Source organism: Osmia lignaria, chromosome 16, assembly GCF_051020975.1.
Source record: "Osmia lignaria lignaria isolate PbOS001 chromosome 16, iyOsmLign1, whole genome shotgun sequence".
Lineage (NCBI taxonomy): Eukaryota > Metazoa > Arthropoda > Insecta > Hymenoptera > Megachilidae > Osmia > Osmia lignaria.
Genome location: NC_135047.1, coordinates 5,516,380 through 5,537,423, shown reverse-complemented (window position 1 = coordinate 5,537,423; position 21,044 = coordinate 5,516,380). Strand labels below are relative to the sequence as shown.

The window sequence follows — 21,044 nt, the reverse complement described above, 5'->3', positions numbered from 1 at the left end:
TGAAAAATCTGCAATTTCCTTAAATAGGAATTGTATAATTTGAAGAGATTAACTTGACGACTTAAACGCATTATCGAAGCTGAAAATTATGCCACGTTTAACAACAAGGAAACGAGTTGCTTATGAAAAAAATTAACCCTAAGTAAATTCCCGTTTTACCTGTGGGAAATAAGATAACACCCGACACAATGTGGCGCCTTCAGCTCGCGAGTCCCATCATTCGAGTTTCATCAAATATTCAAAGATCTTTAAAGTTTCTTATGACGACTAAGGTAACGCACAAGCCTCGCTTTGATATGCACCTGGATCTCAATTAGAATAAAAACTCGCGTGAGTTTTCTCCAACGACTTTTACGTCTCGAATGATATGATAATGCTAGTGGGAAATTCTCTGCTCGTTGCATTGTTCCTCGTTACAACATAATTGCACCACTCTTCACCTTCGAAACAAGCAAACTCAGCATATAGAGAAAAAAAGTATCAAGAAGCATTTGAAACTCTGAAAGACACTTTCCTGAACCATTCTCCTTACTAATCTCACTTTATTACCTCGTATTCCCTTTTTACGTGAAACCCTTCTTTCCGTTCACCAAACAAACTATACACCATCTCGCTAATTCTCAGTGTGCTTTATCATCCTATCTTCTCTCAGAAAATCGCAACAATGTACATCTGCCTCCACCCTTATCGAGGTTACACGGAAACTGCCCCTTTAATCGTTTCCTTTTATGATTCCTTCTTGAGACACCACGAAGAGTACCCACGAATTGGAACAAAGCAAACAACGCGACTGGTTCGTGGAACGAGGTGCTTTTCATGTCGTTCGGATAGAGTTTGCAGTGGTAAACAAGGGTCGAATCAACCACAATTCGAAATCCACGTAAGCTAGGTTTCGAGATAAATTTTACGAGCCCCATAAACCAAGGTTGGAAGTACCACCAAGGTCATAACGAAGTTTAATAGCTCGTAAGTAAAGCATGTCCCGGGATTGTCGCACGACGACAGGATAAGGAGGAATGTTATTTAGATAAGAGATAAGTAACTTCCGGTAGACAACCCCTCTGGACATAGATTCGAACGAGGATGTCGATCCTTCGGTGTCGATATTCATGGTGACAAGTATCTAATTGATTCCAGAAGCAAGAATCTGACAAAAGAGCAAACTTCTGCAAAAAATGACGATATCTTTGGACAAGAGCCACAATTATGGCTGGTTTTAAAACTCTCTAGGTGGAATTAAGCTTTCTGGTGGACAAATGGACGTCCCTCGGCGACAGGAGTTGGGTGCTGTTGATTCAGCGGATTCGAGGAGTATTGGAAATCGAAACTACTCGGGGGGAAGATTAATTTTCAACGTGACTTTGTATCAACCCGTTCGGATAATTTTCTGTTGTCTTCTAGGATTTTGCAGGGGTTGCGAGAAATTCTTACCCTTGGGCAAAGTCTAAATTTCGATTCGAAAAGTGAGAACTAATTAAGAATTCTAATTACCTATGTAGAATTAAAAGAAAATTTAATTAATAATGCTTTGTTACCCTTTACCCTTTAGGTACTTGGGTAAAGTCTAAATTTCGATTCGAGAAATAAAAATTAATTGAGAATTCTAATTACCTACGTAGAGTATGAAGAAAATTTAACTGATAATGCTTTGTTACCTCTCATGATTCCTTGAGAAATACTTCTTGAGAATATTAAGACGTTCTTTGCCTGATTCATTACAACGCATGTAAGTAAAGGCCACGAGATTATAATAAGCATAGTTTGAAGCTCGTTACATACATCAAAACACAGTGTAATAAATAAACGACAGAATGTACATGATCTCAAGTCAGATTACCTTTATATCATCATCGTAAAGAACTCGGTGATAGACGTAAACCCACTGAATATTATTAACATAATAATACCGTCATTAATCAAGTGTTTAAAGTACCCAGAAAACAAGATCAGCAGAACAGATTATGCACTAATTACCTTGTACAATATATGCCCAGGACGAACATCCAGTTTATTTGTCCCGATCATAAATAACACCGGTACCATAAATTATCCGTAACACGGAACGTAATAAGCATCATGACACAATTTAAGGTATCGAAGATGTCCCCTAGAAAATAGGAGTAACTTCATGCATATTCTAACGAGAAATTTATCGTGACCACACGTGGGAGTGTTACAGGAAGCTGTTATGAAAAATCTATGCTGAATATACGACTGCTACAACGTTTCTAACTGATCGTTCTCGAGCCAACACCCATTGCAATTTTACTTTACATTACACACGTGGGTGTTTAGTTCTACATATAAATAGAGTGGTGGTAAGTTATGCAGACGATCCGTCACGGTACCTCTGTTTTGATGCTTCAATTCCATTTACATCTACCGTATGGTGTTCCATATATTTTTAAGATAAAATCTCCCCACAGAATTTATACTTCTAAGTTAACGTTTGGTCGATTTCACGGCTCGTCAAACGGCACATTCACGCTAGCACTCGGCTAGCCTTGTTTCTAGAGGGGAACCAGTGAGCCTGAAAAGGTTAACGAAGTAATCGTGTCTAAGCGAACGGTACGCATCAAGATCGACCCAGTTCCGGATAATAATAAGTCGCGGCAAGTGGAACGGATCGGTCGGATAACGTATCGTTGAAACGAGGCTCTCGTAAACACCGCGACCGATCCTTACGTGGTTGCATGCACACACATACGTGGTCCTTACACGCGAGTCTTTCGCGCGTGCCCTCTTAAATCTCCTTCTTAATTTTTCCTCGCCTCCAGATAAGCGTGAACTTCCCGACGAGAACTGGCCGAGTTTCAAACTTGAAACGCCGATTCGAATGGCGTCGCCTTCAAACGAAGCCATTTAACGAGCAAGGAACGCGACAGCCCGCCCGGTTGGTCGAATGAATCATTTTCAATTTAAGCGGAATTCCTTTGAGATACGCGTTTCGTCGCGTTCGCGGTGGCTGTCTTAAATTAATAACGTGGATAAATCATCGGCTCGCGAGAAAAAAAAAGAAAAAACAGGAAGCTACACGTAGCTGAACCCGTTAGTTACGAGCATTTAGACGACGGCATAGCTCGTGATAGAATTTACGAGGAGCAACATCGACGACAGATGCGTCTCTGTTCTACTTCGTCCTGGCTAACACGACGCTTGCAGGCCTCTTCATTTCCTCGCTCGTAAGCGTCCACGCGGTATTCGTATGCATCAAGCCTGGTAATGTCTTTCCCCGGGGACCGTTCGTCCCTCGAACGCTCGTATTTTCTCCGCGGACTTTTAATTTAAAGCAACGGTTAAAAGACGACCGTGTTCCGAAACCAGGCCCGATGACTACGAGGCCGAGAGATCGTTCTTCTGGAACCTGGTGATATACAGGGTGTCAGGTTTACCGGTCAGAAGATGCTGATTTCATGAGAGGAAAGTGAGTTCAAAAAGGGTCGTGAAATCTGTGCAAGCTTTCTTTTTGAGGTAATTGATACTGAAAGTTATTCATATTCCTAGGAAATATTTTTAATTTTTCATGGCTAGCACTGGGGCTCTCTCCATGGTCCGCCATCTGAGGGATTGTATTTGCTACTTTTTTAGGAAAAGGACCAATCATTTACCCTATACAATAATTAAGATTCTTTCTTGAAAAAGTAATCTACTGCGAAAAGCTACGTGGGAGGAATAAATAAGAGAATAACTACCCTCTTTCCTCCTCTCCTTTTTGTTTAAATGTCTAAAAGAAAAGTCTCATATGTCCTCACTAAAATAAAATATTCAGAAAACCTCAAAAACTTTAAAATTGCAAGATTTGAAAAAATCCTTCATTTTAAAATTTCCTTCAAAATATATCCCCTTTTTGCACACTGGAACCTTAAAATAAGAACTCAACAAGGAAACCTACGATGACGGGTAATGATTGTTCGTGACCAAGTTAGAAAGAAGAGCAGTTAAACCGGACACTCGTAACCCACGCACCTTGATGTCGCTGGATTTTACGATAACCGTCCAGGATGGCCGTTTCGACGGAATCGAAAACGCAAGGGACACATATGGAGACGCGAAGCGTCGAATAACTGTACAGCTGACTCCGTCGCCGATAACATCATCGCGGCCAATCTTCCCGTGCGAGCGCATTTTTACGACCCTCTATTCCCTTTCCTAAAATCCAGGTCGCTCGATGTCGGGGGAGGTAGAGCAGTGTGTCTTCCCGACGCCTTCACCCTCTTTCGCCTCATTTACCCAACGGACGCGCTTTTCTCATAATTCATTGTCCTCGTTGCGCTACGTCCACCACGAATTGATGCGAAACGGCCACCTTGAACGAGCTAACAGCTCTTGGGGTGGGTCAGCACCGCGCAAGAACGCTTGGATCGCAAGATTGATCGTTCGTCCTTGCTTCTAGATTGATTTTCAAAGATTTCGTGCTGGTCCTGTTACATCTTCTTAATGGATGTTACGAAATAAAAATATTTGATTCTCGACGAAGATCTGAATTTTTCAATTCGAGCCAAAAACCCATCCTACGAACCACAAATGAATTCCTAAATCGTTCTCCATCGACTCCCAAACTTCCGCGAGTCTCTTAAGACTCCAACTCAATCAATCCTCCTCGACCAAGTTTCTTCTGAAAGTTTCCTCGGAATCGTAAAAATCAGGCAACCATCGAACCCTCATCGGAGATTCATTCGTCACACAAAGTCTTCCAAACTCTCTTGCCAAAGTTCGTCAAAGCCGAAAGAGTTGGCAGCGACGATTCCCGTGGTGGAGTATAAAGATTCCTGATAACGATCGTCGAAAGTCTGACAAACGTTGTCGCGTGCAACAAGGCCCCGTTCGAAGAAACGAATTTTATGGACGAACGTTTTACGATCGTGATTTCGCTCGTTTGCCGATCGAACATCCAAAGAGGTGGACGTATTTGTTGGCTGAACGAGGAGAGACGTGGTTCGCCGCGACACATTTCACCGGAGAACAAGGGGGTTTCTTATCACTCGATGGATGTCGTGAAGTTTTTCGTGGATTTTCATTAGCACGCGATCGTTTGAAATTCGTCGAATGCACGGGAAAGAACCCTCGGCCACGGTGGCTTCGCGATTCGTCGAATATCACAGGCATGCGCCCGCCATTGGGAAGAGGGAGAGAACGAGCAAAAGGAGAGGGACAGAGAAGAGAGGGTTGCTCGCAAGTGAGCAGCACGTGCGTAGCAGTCATCCTGGCGCACTCGCCAGGACCGTTTCTTCCTTTTCAAACTACCATTCTATCATCGACAGAATCATCGAATCGGAGTTCGTCGGGATTAAAAAATTTCTTAAATGTTTTAAACCGAACGTCGCCGCGCGGGTTTCCAGTGAGCCATAAAGTCGCGGGAGAGACGGTGAAAAATGCAGTCGTCTCGCGAGAGCCAACGGTGTTCTTTCGGTCGGGATCTCGGAAACAATAGCGGTTCGCCGGAGAAATTTATACTTGCCAAGGAAATCCTTTTATCCGCCCTCCCGTGGATTAGGTGCGTCGTCTTTCAAAGGAGAGGTCAATTTTTCTCGCCGATTCTGAGCTTTCATCAGCGCAAGAATTTAGTCTCCATGATCGGTCGCCGCGATTCGTAGATCCTGATGAAGCGATCGAGAGATGACAGTGAGAAAGGAAGAGCCGAAGAGCATGAGACACAGCAGCTCCTGGCCGGATTGGGCGCCGCAGACGGTGAAAGTGCGGGTGGACCCGCTATCGCGCGCCTTCACCATCATCCCGACGATTCGCGAGACCCTTCATCCGTTACTGGCTACCGGAAACACCGGCTGGATCGACGAGATCGTGCTCCTCGATCATGGAGACCCGTCGTCCGTCAGAACGAAACGGAGATTCGCGAACGAGACCAAGGTGACCCAACGAAATACTGAATTGGGTGAAACTTTCGAACTGAGACCTTTGGTACCCAACGTTATGAACCAAAATTTCATAAAAACCAATGATAATCATGAGAGTAACAAAGGTGAATCAAAACTACCTGGACCTGATAAAATGGTGAACGATCAGATAGAAGAGGATCCATCAAAGAAGAATGAATCAAACTTGAAAATATTTGATGAAGAACAGGGATGCGGATCCAAAAATGAAAGAACTGATACGAATCAGATGGATTCGAAATTGAAATCAGTCGAAAAGATTCAAATGCAAGAAGATTTCAAGAAAGACAACGAAGACCCTCTTCCTTTCGAAACTATCGTAAAAATCGAACCACCCAAACGTCATCAAAATGTTTTTGAAGAGAAAGAGGCGACAGGTTTGTCGTACCAGTCCACCCCGAAGAGGTCGACGACCCCGTACATTGAAATAGTGGATTACGATTACATAACAGCCTCTTCGGCAGCGGAGAACATGCAACACGCGTGTCCGAAATGCACGTCGGAGGGTTTGCTTCAGCAACGAGTGGACCCTTTTCGTTCACCGGTGTCGAGTAAAAAGAACAACGTGGCTAGGGGAGGCCGGTGTCAGGGCAAGCCGGAAACGTTCCGTAAATATTCCACGACGGAAGCTAAAATGAGGAGCAGCTGGCGCAGAATAGGCGCGAGCGGTCTAATTGGCGCCAGAAACAAGGAGAGGGAAAAATATGGTCGAAAGAGGAACGGAAACCCGCTGTGTCGGCCGATGAGCGACGCGAGGAAAGAGGCCACCCTGAGGAGACACTACTATCCGGAGGGAGGATGGGGATACGTGATCGTCACCTGTTCGGCCCTCGTTCATTTCCTCGGCATCGGTTTGCAACTCGCCGCGCCGGGCAGCTGGCACCTGACTGCCGAATTGAAGTTCCATCAGCCTGCTCTTCACAGCGCAGGTAAGATCGAAACGTGTCCTTGCAGTCTAATTGGCCGTTGCCTGATCGAACCAGACGACGTCGTTTATCTTAATCGAAAGAGCTCTTCAGGGTAGAGTGAAATATTTGTATCGAGAAACTGGTTATACAAAATGCGAGATGATCATGATGCTTTTAGCAAAAATGTTCGTTTCACAATTTTCGATATTTATACTGAGTACAAATGTACTTTGAGGTCCTCCTCTGGCTCTAATTTAGGGGGCATAAAAAATAAAATCATCTATATTGTAATATAGAACCATAAATAAACAGGTGGCGATTTCAATGAAACCATAGAATGGTAGCAAAATTAACTACTTCCATTTTTACCAAAATTTAAAATTTCAGTAATAATACTTCGCCTCATGTGCACCATTTCATACCCGTTCTCTGCGGAATTGGACTTCAGAATTTATTCTTTTTCATTGTGAGAAACTAGGCCGATCATTTATATCATTCTAGAATTACCAATGTAGGTGAATAAATTTCAAAATAAAATTGCTTCTTTCCTCTTTTCATACCGGTAATATGAAAAAGAGGAAGAGTTAAAAATGAAACAATTCTTTTTTCTCTAAAATTAACACCCTTCGAGAATAATTAAAGAAATTAATTGGAGAATGTTAAAGTTAATCAGAAGTGAATCTCCCAAACGATTGCTGAAGGGGAACCTGAAGAATTGCACGAATTTGGGAAGCGTGCAATCGACTGATTGGCGCTAAGTGAAAACCTTGTCAGAAGGTAGGATCGAACGGCGGTCATAAATCAGACACTTTTTTGGCGAACTTTCTTTTTTCTTCTCATTTCTTTCAGCACGATCGGGTAGGCTGTGCGAGCAAGCGTATGAATGCGAAATTACCCTCGTGAGCTTAACGATAAGAACTCGACTACCGACCATTCGATCGGAAATGTTGGTTTATCAATGCGCTGGGGTCGTAAGTTTCAGTTTGGGTGATCCATTCTGGTGATGGACAGATTTGTTCACGGAAATTTGTTCAATAACAGAACTTTTGTTATTCTTCCAAGATTAAAGAAAGTCTCTGTAATTATTTCCTGAAATAGGTATTCATTTTTCAAAAAATGTTTTACTATCCGTTTCGAATGAAAAGTTTCATTGGCAATTTATTGCCAATCGAGAACTGAGTAATTTTTGTTCTAAAATTTTTTAAACATCCTGATGACTATCTTATATCGACTTTGACACAATGTGTACCGAAATCAAGGTGTTACATCCATAAATAAAAATGTAACGTCGCACTGGTAAAAGCTTATCGCTGCAAGATCCATTAATTCGCCCCAACAGACGCTCGTTTCGTACATTCTCCTTTCCTCGGTTCGTTTAAATATCGTTCGCTGAGTCAGCTTTGCGATTTGCTCGTCCCGGTAATATGAATTGCCGCAAATGGTCAATATTTCGAAAGGTAATCAACTTATCTCCGGGCCAAAGCGAAGATACGGGACACCATATTAAGGTGATCCTCGCATCAGGAGGAAAAATATGGCAATCTCGATGTTCAAGTTTTTTCCAAGTGAATCCTCGTGGCATGCAAATGGAAGGTTTCGGTTCGTTAACGACGGTAACGGGAATATTTTAGACGGTCGAATTATGCGTCACTGACCCGTTGAAATGATCGAAAAAAAAAATACAAGAGGAAGAAATCCTGCTGCGTTTTCGGGAAACGTGTCGTTAGCCGATACTCGTAAAAAGAATAGCGGGAATCAAGTGGGTGTCGCGATCGCTGTTCACGTGTTTCACAATCACGAATTATTTCATTCGACTTACACGAAATTGCGTGTGTGAAAAATCGGGACATTGTATCGGCAGTCGGAACGCGTCGCCGGTGTGGATCACGTACGATTACACGCGTGCAAGGCATCGTGATGCACCTGCGAAGGACCGGTAAGCCTTCTTACGAGGGTCGGCCATTAATTTGTTTCTTCTCGACAGTTAGAACACGACTTTTGATGCAGGCACGTGGGCCAGTTCGAAATAGTACGCGAACGCGTTCGAGTCGAAGTTTAATCTCACTTTTCAAATGCAATTCTTAAATTTCTGAGTGATAATTGGTGCTCCCTTTCTTGTTCATCATTTACATAATTAATTAAAAGAAACGTCTAAAGAATTTTGTATTAATTTTCTCTAATCTCTGCATTCTTGAAATAATTCTTGAATATAGAAGTGTTAAAACCAATTGTGATAAAAAGACCCTTTGAAATGGATCCTGAGACTAATTTACCTAATTCACCTAACGAAGACGCCTATCGAAAGCGTCGCAACTCCTACAGCGCCGCGATGACTAACGAACCCGTGATCACCGACGAGACATCAGATAACATTCGTCAGGAAATTGGAATAAAATCTCAACAACTAGTCCACCAGAAGAAGACGAAATTACCGGACAATTTCAGTCTAGAATCTGAAAGTTGGTCCACAGAGAGTTCAGTCCTGAAACGAGATCTAACCAGGACCCCGTCCACGGACACCAGCCGGTCCTGGAACGAAAGCATCGAGATACCCGAGATATTCCTGTCTCACCCAGAATTGCTAACCAGACTGGCTAAGTGTCGTTGCTTTTTAGCGGCGAAACTGTCCGTCTCGAGCGAGTGTCAGTGTCTGTGCCGTTGTCAGTGTCGTTGCAGCCAGTGTCAGTACTATCGTCGAAAGATCTCAACCTGTTCGAGCAGAGATCACTCGTTCCTGTTCGGTTTCAAGAGGAAGGACTCGAGCTACTCGGTGTCAACCTGCCAGAGCATCCTGCCTCCATCTTCCGGCAGGAACTCGGTCGCCAGCCTGTTTCACGAGATCAAGGAGGATCAGGAATCGATCGTGCAGGTGATCCAACGTCGGCACTCGGATCAAACGCAGTCGCCACGCGGTTCCAAGATCGGCCAGCAAGATAACCGACGATTCTCCGAGCAAACGCTGACTAGAGAAGCGAACGATTGCGTTAGACGAAGCAGCGCCGTGGTTGATGTAAACGCGACGAAAACAATCGCGAGAACCTGTCCTCGTCCCTCCCCGGAGAAGCTGACCAGCAGAGCTAAAGAACAGTGGCCGTCTTTGCATAATGAAAGTCACGAGACGGATCCGTCGAAAGAACCTCTCGTGGACAAACGTTTCACTCAGAGGCAAAAAAAGACGAGGAAAGAGGAGGATGTTTTGAACGAGCGACGAAGAAGCAGCGCGACCATCACGCCGAAGATGATGAGAAGACGATTCTCGGAGCAGCTGATCCTCGAAGGTGGCTTGGGCAGCGTTAACGATTACGAGGACCTCCTCGAGGAGCCCGAGGAAGGGGCAGAAGAGCAATCTTTTACAGCGATAAATGCACGTAAGAGGATCACGCTCAACAGACATTATTATCCCGAGGGTGGATGGGGACACGTGATCGTATTGGTCGCTGTTCTCGTGCAAGTGATCTGTCATGGAGTACAACTTGGCTCCGGAGTGTTGCTCGTTCCGATGGTGGAACAATTTCAACAAACAATAGACCATGCAGGTATGAAAGCTTAGTTTCAAAGAGGAAGAAACGTGGTACTCGAACCTTTGATAAAACTAGTCGACGTCTGAAACGACCACTTCCTCTTCTGGGATTAAAATAAGATCGAAAACGTCACCGAAGCTAAGAAGCTTCCAACAGGTTTCTTCGTGTAAAGAAACTCTTCTTTTTAATTACTTAATTAATTAATTTACTGTCAGTTAGGCTTCGAGAATCGCGAACGAAGAACGATGATGACATGGCTGATTGCAAAGCAGTCTCGGTTATCTAAATTCTTCTCCCGTCGCATTTGAAACAGGTACGACGTTTTACATTTATAAAAGACAGGATTTCTCTTAGCGCATCCGCTGCGCGCGACGTGATGATGTCTTTTTAGCTTGCAATCATGGTCATTGGTGTCTAATAAGCTTACCGGGAGCAGGTTCTTACAGGTAGTTAGCCGTGTGTGATATTTCTCGCTATGATCGGTAATTTCTTCTTTATCGGAAAGAACTTGGTGCATCGCGTTGTATATCACCCATGTATTGGCAACATGCTTGCAAACGAGTTGAATCATTTCGGATCGAAATCTGTTTACTCATTCAAACGATACCGGTTTTGTTACATTCATTCATAAGTTATCCTCGTGTTTTGCAAACGTACAGGTGTGCTCATTTGCGGATTGTCTTTAGATGAAAAGGAGCTAATGGTATTGGAAGGGTTAAATGTGAAGAATTGTTTGGAAAGAGACGAATGCACGTATCCTTTTTGCGGTAATGTTCGAGCTGTATCCTGATAAGAAAGGAAACTTTTCACAGGAGAAGGAGGTTCAGAAGCGAGATACGCGCAACGTGTTAGCGATTCCATACACCTGCACGGCAACTGTCGTCCCGGCAAACGGTACTTACCTACCGTAACTTGCACCCGCGACTTGTACGAGTTCTGTTCTATATTGCACACGACCGTGCACTCTTAACCTACATGAGTCTGCGGCAGACGAGATACACGTGCAATAGCGAACTCCGGTCTCGGTTGGATCGTTCTATCGGTTACGAGAGTACCGCTCGTTAGAAGAAAACGAATCAACGACGACGGTAGCGTCTCTGGTTAATTATTTCATTTTTTTCATTTTTCAAGATCAGAAATTTTATTTAAATTTAAAAATGAAATTGCAGAACGTAGAAACGCTTGCATCGTAACCAGATACAACTTAACATATTCAGAACGCAATTTGAGAAAAATCCTGAATAATTAACATTTAAAAAAGAAATTATAGAAATTATAATCTGAATTTAAATAAAGGGATAATGAACATGGATTTGCTTGTATGAAAATCGTTTTCCTTTCTCCTTTACTTTTTTCTCGTTAGAGGAATTTTTTCAAAGGATTTTCTGATACGATTTTCCAGAGGAGATTCAGAAGATAGGACGTTCCAAATGTTTTGCATAAAGCTGTACTCAATTAACCGCGTTGAGACTGAAATACCGACGTGAACAATAGTGAGGTTGCAGCATAGCGCACTCTACCTCGCAAATGGGGACATTTTTTGTATGAAATTAACAAATTTCTTTAATTGTTACATAAAAAAATGAGATTTATGAAACTGAGCATTAATTAATTCAGGGCTTATAAAGATATTACTTTTGAGACGAAAAATAGAACATAAGTAACAAAAAAGAAATCCGTGAAACGTTCATTTATGTGTATTTGAGAAACAACTTTAAAAATTCGTATATAAAAAAATTGTTCCATAGGCTTTAAATAACAAATTTAGTGGAAAATTTGTTGAAGTACTCATGGTTTTTCTACCTTACCAACTACCGATGTCTTATCGATTCTGGTAAGCAACTGTAATTCTTAAAATTCCTAGAAACTGCAAACATTTGAATTCTATTTAAAATGTCCAAAATTAAGTTAAAGTTGATTAAGACTGATTAAGATCAATTCTTGATAAATTTCAAAATGAAACTTTCATTTACATAAATTATCGTTTTAGATAGTATATAATATTCAAATATCCTAATACTAACAGAGAAAATTAATTAATATTCAGAAGAAATTTACCTACTTCTGTATGTAAATTTTATTACTAAGTAATACTACTTGAATTAATGATTTCATTTCCGTACTGAGATTCTTTTTCTATCATAAGCCATTCAATCAGAAGCCTCCTGTATTTATTACCATTTTATTACTTATAATATCAGAATATTTTCGATCGATATACTTAAAGGCTTAATAAAGCCCTCAAGCAGTAAAATACTAAAAGAAAATCCCTTCCTTCATTCCATTCATTTAATTACACAAAATCTATGGTAATATCCTGAAACGATTGTCAAAGTGTATTTTACTAAATGACACTACAAAAAGAATAGACACTATTTTTGTAAGTTCATTCCAAAGAAATTTTTAAATTTCACATTCACACATCATTAGAATCAACAAGCAAACGTAGAAATCATTTATAACTACCCTGAAGAAGTCTCCAAATATTATTTATGGAAGAAAAACAAAGTTCTCCATCAAAAGGCCAGGGGAGAAATTATTGAAATGAGTATTTTTATCTTAGCGACGTCGTAGCCGCAACTCCCATCGGACAGAAAAATACGGATTGTTTCGGTACAATGTCGGTCGCAACGAAATCCGTAAGAAGTGATTGCGAGCAGAGGCAAGGGACCGCTATCATATCAGAGGAAAGGTTAATTCCACGCAGGAATGAAATCCTCAGCCCACTACAATGCTTTTGTTCTATCTTTTTTCAAGCAGTTACATTGTGCTGGTACTAAACCTTTCCAGACTGAACTGCAATTCTGAAAGACGCTGATTTCCATGCATTCAAATTCACCAAACTTTATATACAATCGCTGACTAGACGCTTTTGCACCCCAGAATTCAGATGGTTTCTTTTTGGAAATCGAATGATCAAACAAATACGACTATTTTAAAATTATTATGTTTCAAAAAAGAAAGCGTACAAGGAAAATTTTCTGAGTTACAGCAAAATAGTTAGGCATGAATTTACGATTCTACTCCTGTACAAGGAAAAAAGGAATAATGGCTAGTTGGAAAGATTTCCAGCTTGCTGCAGCTGAGAATCTGCAGGGATCTTATTGCATACGTGACTAATGTTTCCGCGTGTAAAACGCTTGTCGGTTCAACAGATCGATTACCGAATCACGGGGCTGACAAATGTCTTCCAGCCACGGTGAATGCAAAGCAGCAAAGCTGAAGAAATAAACCTAGTTTACTATGGTCGCTGAAACGCCTCCTGGCAATCATGGCGACTACAGAACTAGCATGAGAACTCGATGAAAATCGTGAACGAGATCTTCTCGATGCTTTCACGAGTAAAATATGATTCGATGAGAAACGTGATGGAGTTTTAGCTTAATAAAAATGAAAATTATGAAAGATGAGATAAAACTTAGTTGCTTTTGAATTTCAGATTTTTGACAAAATTTTAAGAAATTCCCACTGGAATTTTTAAAAAATTGCTATTATTATCACGATAATAATTCGTAATAATAAGTAACCTTGCTGAAAACTGACCTGGTGTTGACAAGACGAGGATTAATTTAAATTTAACGAGGAACTTATTTCCCGAAAAATTTAAAACTAGTTCAAGGAGGAGAACTCTTCTAAACCGTGCATCCAAGGTGTAAACCATAAAGAAAGGTTTTACGGTCCTCGCGCGACTGTGCATCACGAGACATCCAAGACATCAGCGGATGTCCTCGTACGAGTTAGAAGCTGCAATCTGAAACGTATAGCTACTTTGCAACGGTAGTCGGAAGGTTGGAAAAAAATTCGATGGTAGAGACGACCAACCATGACCAAGGTGCATTTATGACCCTCGAGGGTACAGTTTTATCTTCCATGAGATCTGAAGAAACAAGATCCATTGTCTATGAAGGATGATCAAAAGATTTCCAATAATAGAATTTCAAATATTGATACGTGCTACATCTTTAAATTATAAAGAAAAGAAGTAGAACGTTGAAATTGTAAAAATTTTGAGAGGATTCCCTTTAAAGGATCACGGCTAATCAAGAGGTCAAAATCGATGGAGAATAAAGCCACGAGGCGATTGACCTACGCGAAATGGGGAACTTCCGTGGCTAGGCGATCTCATGGCGAGACTTCTCGTAAATTTTCCAAACCCTCGTGGAACGATACGACTGGAAATAACATGCATCCGCCGATTGTTAGTATACACTATGTCTGCTTCGAACGTGTATCCGTTCGGTTCTTTTCTAGAATATCGAACATGTAGCTGGCTTATTTATTCAGAATCTGACTGAAGTTTGGAAACAGGCACGCGATGGTTCGATCGAATTTTCCTTTCATTTTTACCCCAACTATTTAAAAAAAAATTCAATATAAATTCACCTTCAGATCAGAAATATCTTCTAGAGTATTGTTTCCAAAACTTTCCTCTGTTTTTTCAATTATTTTCCCAGGTACATAAAATTCTCCAATAAAATGAACAAGAGGAGAGGTCAAAGAATAGCCTCCGGCATAATAAATTAATCTTTCGTAATTTCACGTGGTATGAATCGTTCAGTCGATTGAATTCGCGAGCGGGTAACCGTAAAACTTTATCAGGAGACGAGTATGGTACTGGTCCGTTAGGTAAAAGCGAAGAAGCTTTATTGCTTGCGGCTCCATCGGTCGCGGACTTGCGAGTAAGATGAAATGGAAGCGGAGGAGGCGAGGAGTCGGTTAATGACATTCGAGGGGCACGCGCCGGCCTCGCGAGAGAGTTTACGTTGCACGCCGGCGTTCCACGAGCGGTCTTGCACGCCGAATCGAGTTTTACTTTCATTCGGTGAAAGTGGTGGCCCCGGTTCTCTCCCTGGACGCCGGCGACGTCGCCGGCGCACCGAGCTTATCAGACGTGCACCGTTTTTCTTATTCTTATTCGACCCCCTTTCCACGACCATGTCGTTTCCACCGAGCAGTTTCGTTCTGTTGGAAGGAACTCTTGCCTCCAGACTCGTCCTATCCTCTTCCCTTCCTTATTGGTTCACCGACCAAGCCAGACTGCACGCGGTAGAATTCCCCTTTTCTTTTTCTTCCTCCTCTCGTTTTCCCCCGTGCTCACTTTACGAGTGAACCAGCCTGTTTATCAACTGGTCGCAGGATGCGCGTCTAATAAAACTTGCCTTTTTATCGCGTTCGTTATCAAGGAACGCGTGTATAAATTCATGCGTGGCTCCGTCGTAAACGACGCGAGCTTTGGGTTCAAACATTAACGGGGGATTAGGTCGCGATCGGTGAGGGGGTTAAATTGGTACCGTCGAGCTACCCACACGAGTCCAAGAAAATTGGAATGGGTGGGAAAGAGGAAAACGAGGAACGAATTAACGGAACTGCAAACTGGTTTACTCGTTTCTGTAGGAAAACGGACAATCCTTAGGGGGCTGTTAATACGAGACGGTATTGGTGGAAATCGATGTCGAGTAAATGAAGAAAATCATGTTGCGAGATTGGTTTGGAGAATCGGTTTTAGAGTGTGCTTGAAAAAGAGCTATGGATTCAATTAAATTCGAAAAAAAAATGTTCTAAGTATTTTTGAAAATTTATCTTAGAAACAAATTATTTGTTTCATTAAACAACTTAATGGTAGATGATAATTACCCTAAGAAATTCTCTGAAACCAGAAACTCCAAATGAAGCTCAAGACAAAGGATTATCTAATCTTAATTTGAAAGGTACATTCAATAAACGAAGGCTTTCCACTCGCCTAATCAAGGCCAATTTTGCTAAGAAGAAGCCTCTGTAACCGCAACGAGCGAGTGAGGAACGTAAACCGACGCGTACAACGCAACACCAGGCTTAATCCGAAGCTCATTTGATTTTAGATGAAGCCTGCTCGACGAATTCCCGCGGGAAGAGAACTTTGTACCACCTAACTGCTTTCCACTTCGCCCACACACGTCACTTAAGATCACTAACTTAGAAAAAGTTCCACTGTGCTTTCAGAGTTTATGTTTGCTCGTTGTAAGACAAGAAACTCGATTGCATAGGATTTTTTTTTGGATTCCTCCAAAAATTTGTATTTTTCTTAAAAAAACATGCAACGTTGAGGACATTGAAGTCGATTTCCTTTTATGATAGATTGTTTGATTCTCGAAAGAAAGACATCGCGAACAAAGGATTGAGTTACAGCCCTTTCGTGGACAATATTGACCCCGACGAAGGGGATGGGATGGAAATGACTCACAGCGCTTTTATAGCATCAGTAGCTGCTTTAGAAATTTCATGTATGGTGTTTTTAAGTTGTTGATTTGAAAGAAAATCATAAGAAGTAGAAATTCGAACCGGAACTCGGAAGGGAAGCACGGAAGTGTCTGACTGTTAAGAATGTAAAGGTCTATTTTGAGGGAAACGTGTGCTCTAATGGAGTCTAGAAAGGTTAAGAAAAACACGCGGTACGGATTTGTGCCATACGTGAGATGCATTCGAAAGTGCATTCAGTTTTTACTTATAGTTCGAAAGTAAAAGGGTTGAGAGTGATCAGAAAATTTTTCTATAATTTTCAAAATATTTGTTGGATATAAAAAAATAAGACATCAAACTGATCCTAAGATACACCATAACATGAATGAACTTTCATTCACAAATTTAATCAACGTGATTGCGAGCGGACGCTTCGTTTAATCACGCTTCTCAGCAGGACGCTTCGTTTAAGTCGAGCTGAAGACAAGTTTGGATATCTTTTCTCACCTAGAAAGCACCGTTTCCACACTGTTGTCTACCTAATCCAGAAAATCTCGATTGCACGTATGATTTCGTCACTGGATGATTCAGAGCAACGAAGTTAGCCAAGCGCCCCGATGGCATTTTAAACCAGAGCCGCGTTATTTCACCGCAGGCGATGAATGATGCGAATTCCCTCGTTTAATTCATAAAAATGGCACCACAAAATATTTACGGACATATTTATGGACATAATTCGGTGCATTAAATAAACGAAAATGATTTCTGATAAATAAAGACTCCCCTGAATGTGAAGATAATTTATAGTGGACACTTGGAATTGGATTTTGCATTTTAAAGGATGATTGAATAAATTGTGCCATAAAATTATAAAAAATGGTACCCATTTGAAAATCATAACGAATACTTTTTTATAAGTACACAACTTGTAACCAAACAATGATAAAACTCAAAATTTTGGAAGAAATAAATTAATATCCCCCTTTACAAATTTCCAAATTAAAAACCATCAAATGTTGTTAATTAAAACCATCCCTGCGAACGATCTAAGTCGTTTCAGGAGCAGTCTGATACACAATTTCCGGACTATTTCAGCACCGAACAACCTGTTCCCGGTGTGGACCATTTTAGGAGCAGTTAACGGGCGTCACGCTGCTTGATTGCCGATGAAAAGGAAACAGCCGTCGAAAGGAGAGCACGCGACACGCGTTAAACCGTGAAACCTGTCCATGGATCTGGAATCGGCGCGTTTCTTGCCGGTTCCATAAAGATCGAGGTCTGAGCCCACGATGATACGTGTGCATCACCCTGTCCTCCTAAAGTTGTCGACGTACGAGCGACTTGCATATATTCCTCCCGTTTCCCCCCTTTTTTTTTCGTCGCGATTCCTCACGACGAAAGGCGCCAAAGATATAATATACGGTCCGTTGGACTGTTTCGTCGGCACACGTTTCCCGTCCTCCCGCGATACGATTACACCGGGGTATTTTTCGAGTTCACGCAACACTCTTGGTTGCGATTTAAAAAAGTGGAATCAGGCCGCTTGTACGTTCACCTCAACCGCGACGATCTATTAATCGTAACGTTGGAATCCACTTTGTTGATGATGAATTTTCTTTCTTACGCGTGACGATGCAGCGGTAAAAACTGGGACAGTGGAAAGTGATTTTTGATTCACTGGGAAATTTTAATAATAGAAATTCAAACACCTATGCTGTAATTTAAAGAATTTTCATGATTGGATAATTCCTAATACATCGTTAGTATTGAGCCATTAAGATATTTATTCGTCACGATAAGTGGACATTAATTAGCGTAAAAGTGGCGGATAAACGCAACAGAGTGGAACACCTGTGCACCGGCTAACCATTAATCGACCAAGAAAAAACAGAAACGGTGGGCTGTGATAGTCGGTCATACGTCTTCGAGACACGAGCACAGGTGCAAATCCGGCAAACTCGTACCTATGACCACGCAAGGATACACTCGGCGGAGACAACGAACGGGTGGAGGTGGTGATGCTCGAGCAACGCCGAGACAAGAAGGGGGCAAAGCGGAAACAGAGAGGGAGGAGAGGACGGCTTTCCTCGCTGCAGCATCAGTCGTCGGTTCCGCGCGATACCCTACGCTTTCGAGATCTACCAGTCTCTTGCTTTGTTCTACTCGAACGATCGTTTTGCAACCGCAGAATCGAACACATGCGATACTGACCCGCGATTTCGTGCCATTTTACGCTCAGCCTCGTGACCCTTGCGGCTTGCCTCGCCAAATCGAAGGTGGACCGCGTTCAAACGTCGTAGCAACAAGTTGGAGACGGTAATCGTTCTTAATGATTGATAAATAACGATTTTGTGGAGATTTAAGGTCGACATCGAGGCTAATTTTTCCCAGTAATTAGAAAGTAGAAATTTTAACTATAGAATTCGTATTTGAAATTTAAAATGCTGTATTTTTTATTAACTCATTTCAACCCCCTCATTTGAGGACACTAAATTTGAAACTTTGAAGCTTGCAATGTATATGCAAATTTTGTATATTTTCAAAAGAAGAGAATTGATATAATTACTGTGAGATCTGCGTGGTTAAATTCCTTGAATACATCTTTACTTAAACACCCCACTTAAAAATCATGGGAAAGCAACTGGTAAGACTCAAGATCAATACAGCAATCACAAGATACCACATTCCAAGATACCTTCGTTTAAATATAAAATTCAATCAAAGAAACGAATTTAATTAGACTCTGAAAATGAAACGAATTACCAAAAAAGGAGAAGTACAAATTAATTACGATTTTAACCTAATTATTTCCATATTTATGATCTCAAAGGCATTGATTCGAGGTCAATAAGAAAATTATTCGATTCGATTTCGCGTGATTTCTGCAGTATCAATTAGTATAACTAAACAACAGCCACGTTTTGCTAAAACCACACCGTTCCATTGTCAAATTTTGCTGTTGCGGGCGTGATAAATAGCCGGACGGTACAATGAGCCGAAAATTTATTAAAATTGAACATTAGGCCGATGGCAGTGCATTAACAGGGTTCGCGTAGCCGCGACGGTGAATCGATGTCACAACACAAAAGGTTCGCCACACCGTGGTGTAATTTATGACGGTTCATTTCGCGAGGCCGACCGTACGCTTAATTCATCATAGCAACTTTCCCAAAAAATTTCCTCGACACCGTTACATAAATCAAAAGATTCCACTCAAAATTCATTTTTTAAAATTATCTCCAAATAACCTTGCGATCCTCAGACGAGGGTTAACGCCACCCTAAAAAAATCAAACAACAAAATAACACGTTCGAATCCACTAAATCAGCCCGACAAGCCACGAGGATCAGTCCGCGGCACGCGACGCGTATAGAAAGACGCGAGGAGGATTTTTAAGAGACCTTAAATCCCCGCAGATAAATCGGCCGAGTTCCCGGGATTTTTGTTACGCGGGATGGGGAAAGATCTCTCCTGAAAGTACCACATAGAATTCTCGGCGCGAAAGGGTCCGCGAAGGAACGTGGCAATCGTCCGTTGTCAGCAGGAAGAGACGCGCGACAACAACGTACGCTGCTTTCCAAACGATCGACAGCATGCTTCTGACGAAGCGAGCCGAGTGCTGGTGTCAGCCAGCTCGGATGCACGCTCCAAGGGTTGCTCGAGCGAGAGGATCGAGCGTGCACGACACGGGCACGTAGTTTGCCCGAAGGTGAACGCAAGTGTGATGTCGATATCGCGTGCGCGGTCCTGGCCGCTTTTGGACCCGCGGCCGAAGCCTGATCAGGAGAACGATGATAATTCAAAGAAGAACGAGAAATATAAAGAGAAGACAGAGAAGAAAGAGGAAATCTGTCTGCCCAACAATGGTAGCCCTCGGGTACAAGCCAGGCGATTTTTATCCAGACATTATTACCCGGAAGGAGGCTGGGGATGGGTCGTCACTGTCGTTAGCACCTTGGTTAACCTACTGGGACCTGGTTTGCAACTGTCCGTCCCTGCTACCCTAACTCTGCCAGCTACGGTCAAGTTTTATCATCATCCATTGCACACGGCTGGTGAGTTTCCGATGCACAGATACGTTAATGTTAGTTATAGCTTTCATCCGGAGATGATTTTGGAGTTCAACTCCGGATACGAACGGGGATGACAAGTTGTTTCGAATTCCGTGGAGTTGATACTGAGGAAACGAGTCTGACAGTGTTCACTGAGATACTGTGAAGTTACCGCGATGTCGGTTGACAAAGAAGTTGATAATAATTTATTATTACCTCGTAATAATGCTAGAATAGTAGTATAACACAGTGACTACAAATCTATAAAATTGATTTGGTATCACTTTAACATGCAAACGTATGGAACAAACGACTAATTAGAGATATACTTTGATCTAGATAGAAGTCAAAGATAAAAGGAAACGGCAACTTTTTGTAGGCGTTCGAAGTCGGTTTAATAGTCTTGCCTAAAATTTACGAGAAGCAGATGGTTTCGTTGGTTATACTCAAGTTTCG

General features: G+C 41.9%; 1 protein-coding gene and 1 long non-coding RNA gene across 2 annotated transcripts in view; one reads left to right on the top strand and one right to left on the bottom strand.

Annotated features, from left to right (window-relative positions):
• LOC117600965 (uncharacterized) overlaps positions 1 to 21,044 on the bottom strand; it is a 138,015-nt gene that overhangs the window by 64,992 nt on the left and 51,979 nt on the right. The window lies entirely within an intron of this gene.
• The window catches only part of LOC117600955 (uncharacterized), a 42,215-nt gene continuing 26,410 nt past the window's right edge, over positions 5,240 to 21,044 (top strand). Inside the window, exon 1 of the mRNA XM_034317074.2 lies at positions 5,240 to 6,820. Coding sequence (XP_034172965.2) covers positions 5,617 to 6,820 — 1,204 coding nt within the window. The 5' untranslated portion in view covers positions 5,240 to 5,616. The remainder of the gene's footprint in view (positions 6,821 to 21,044) is intronic.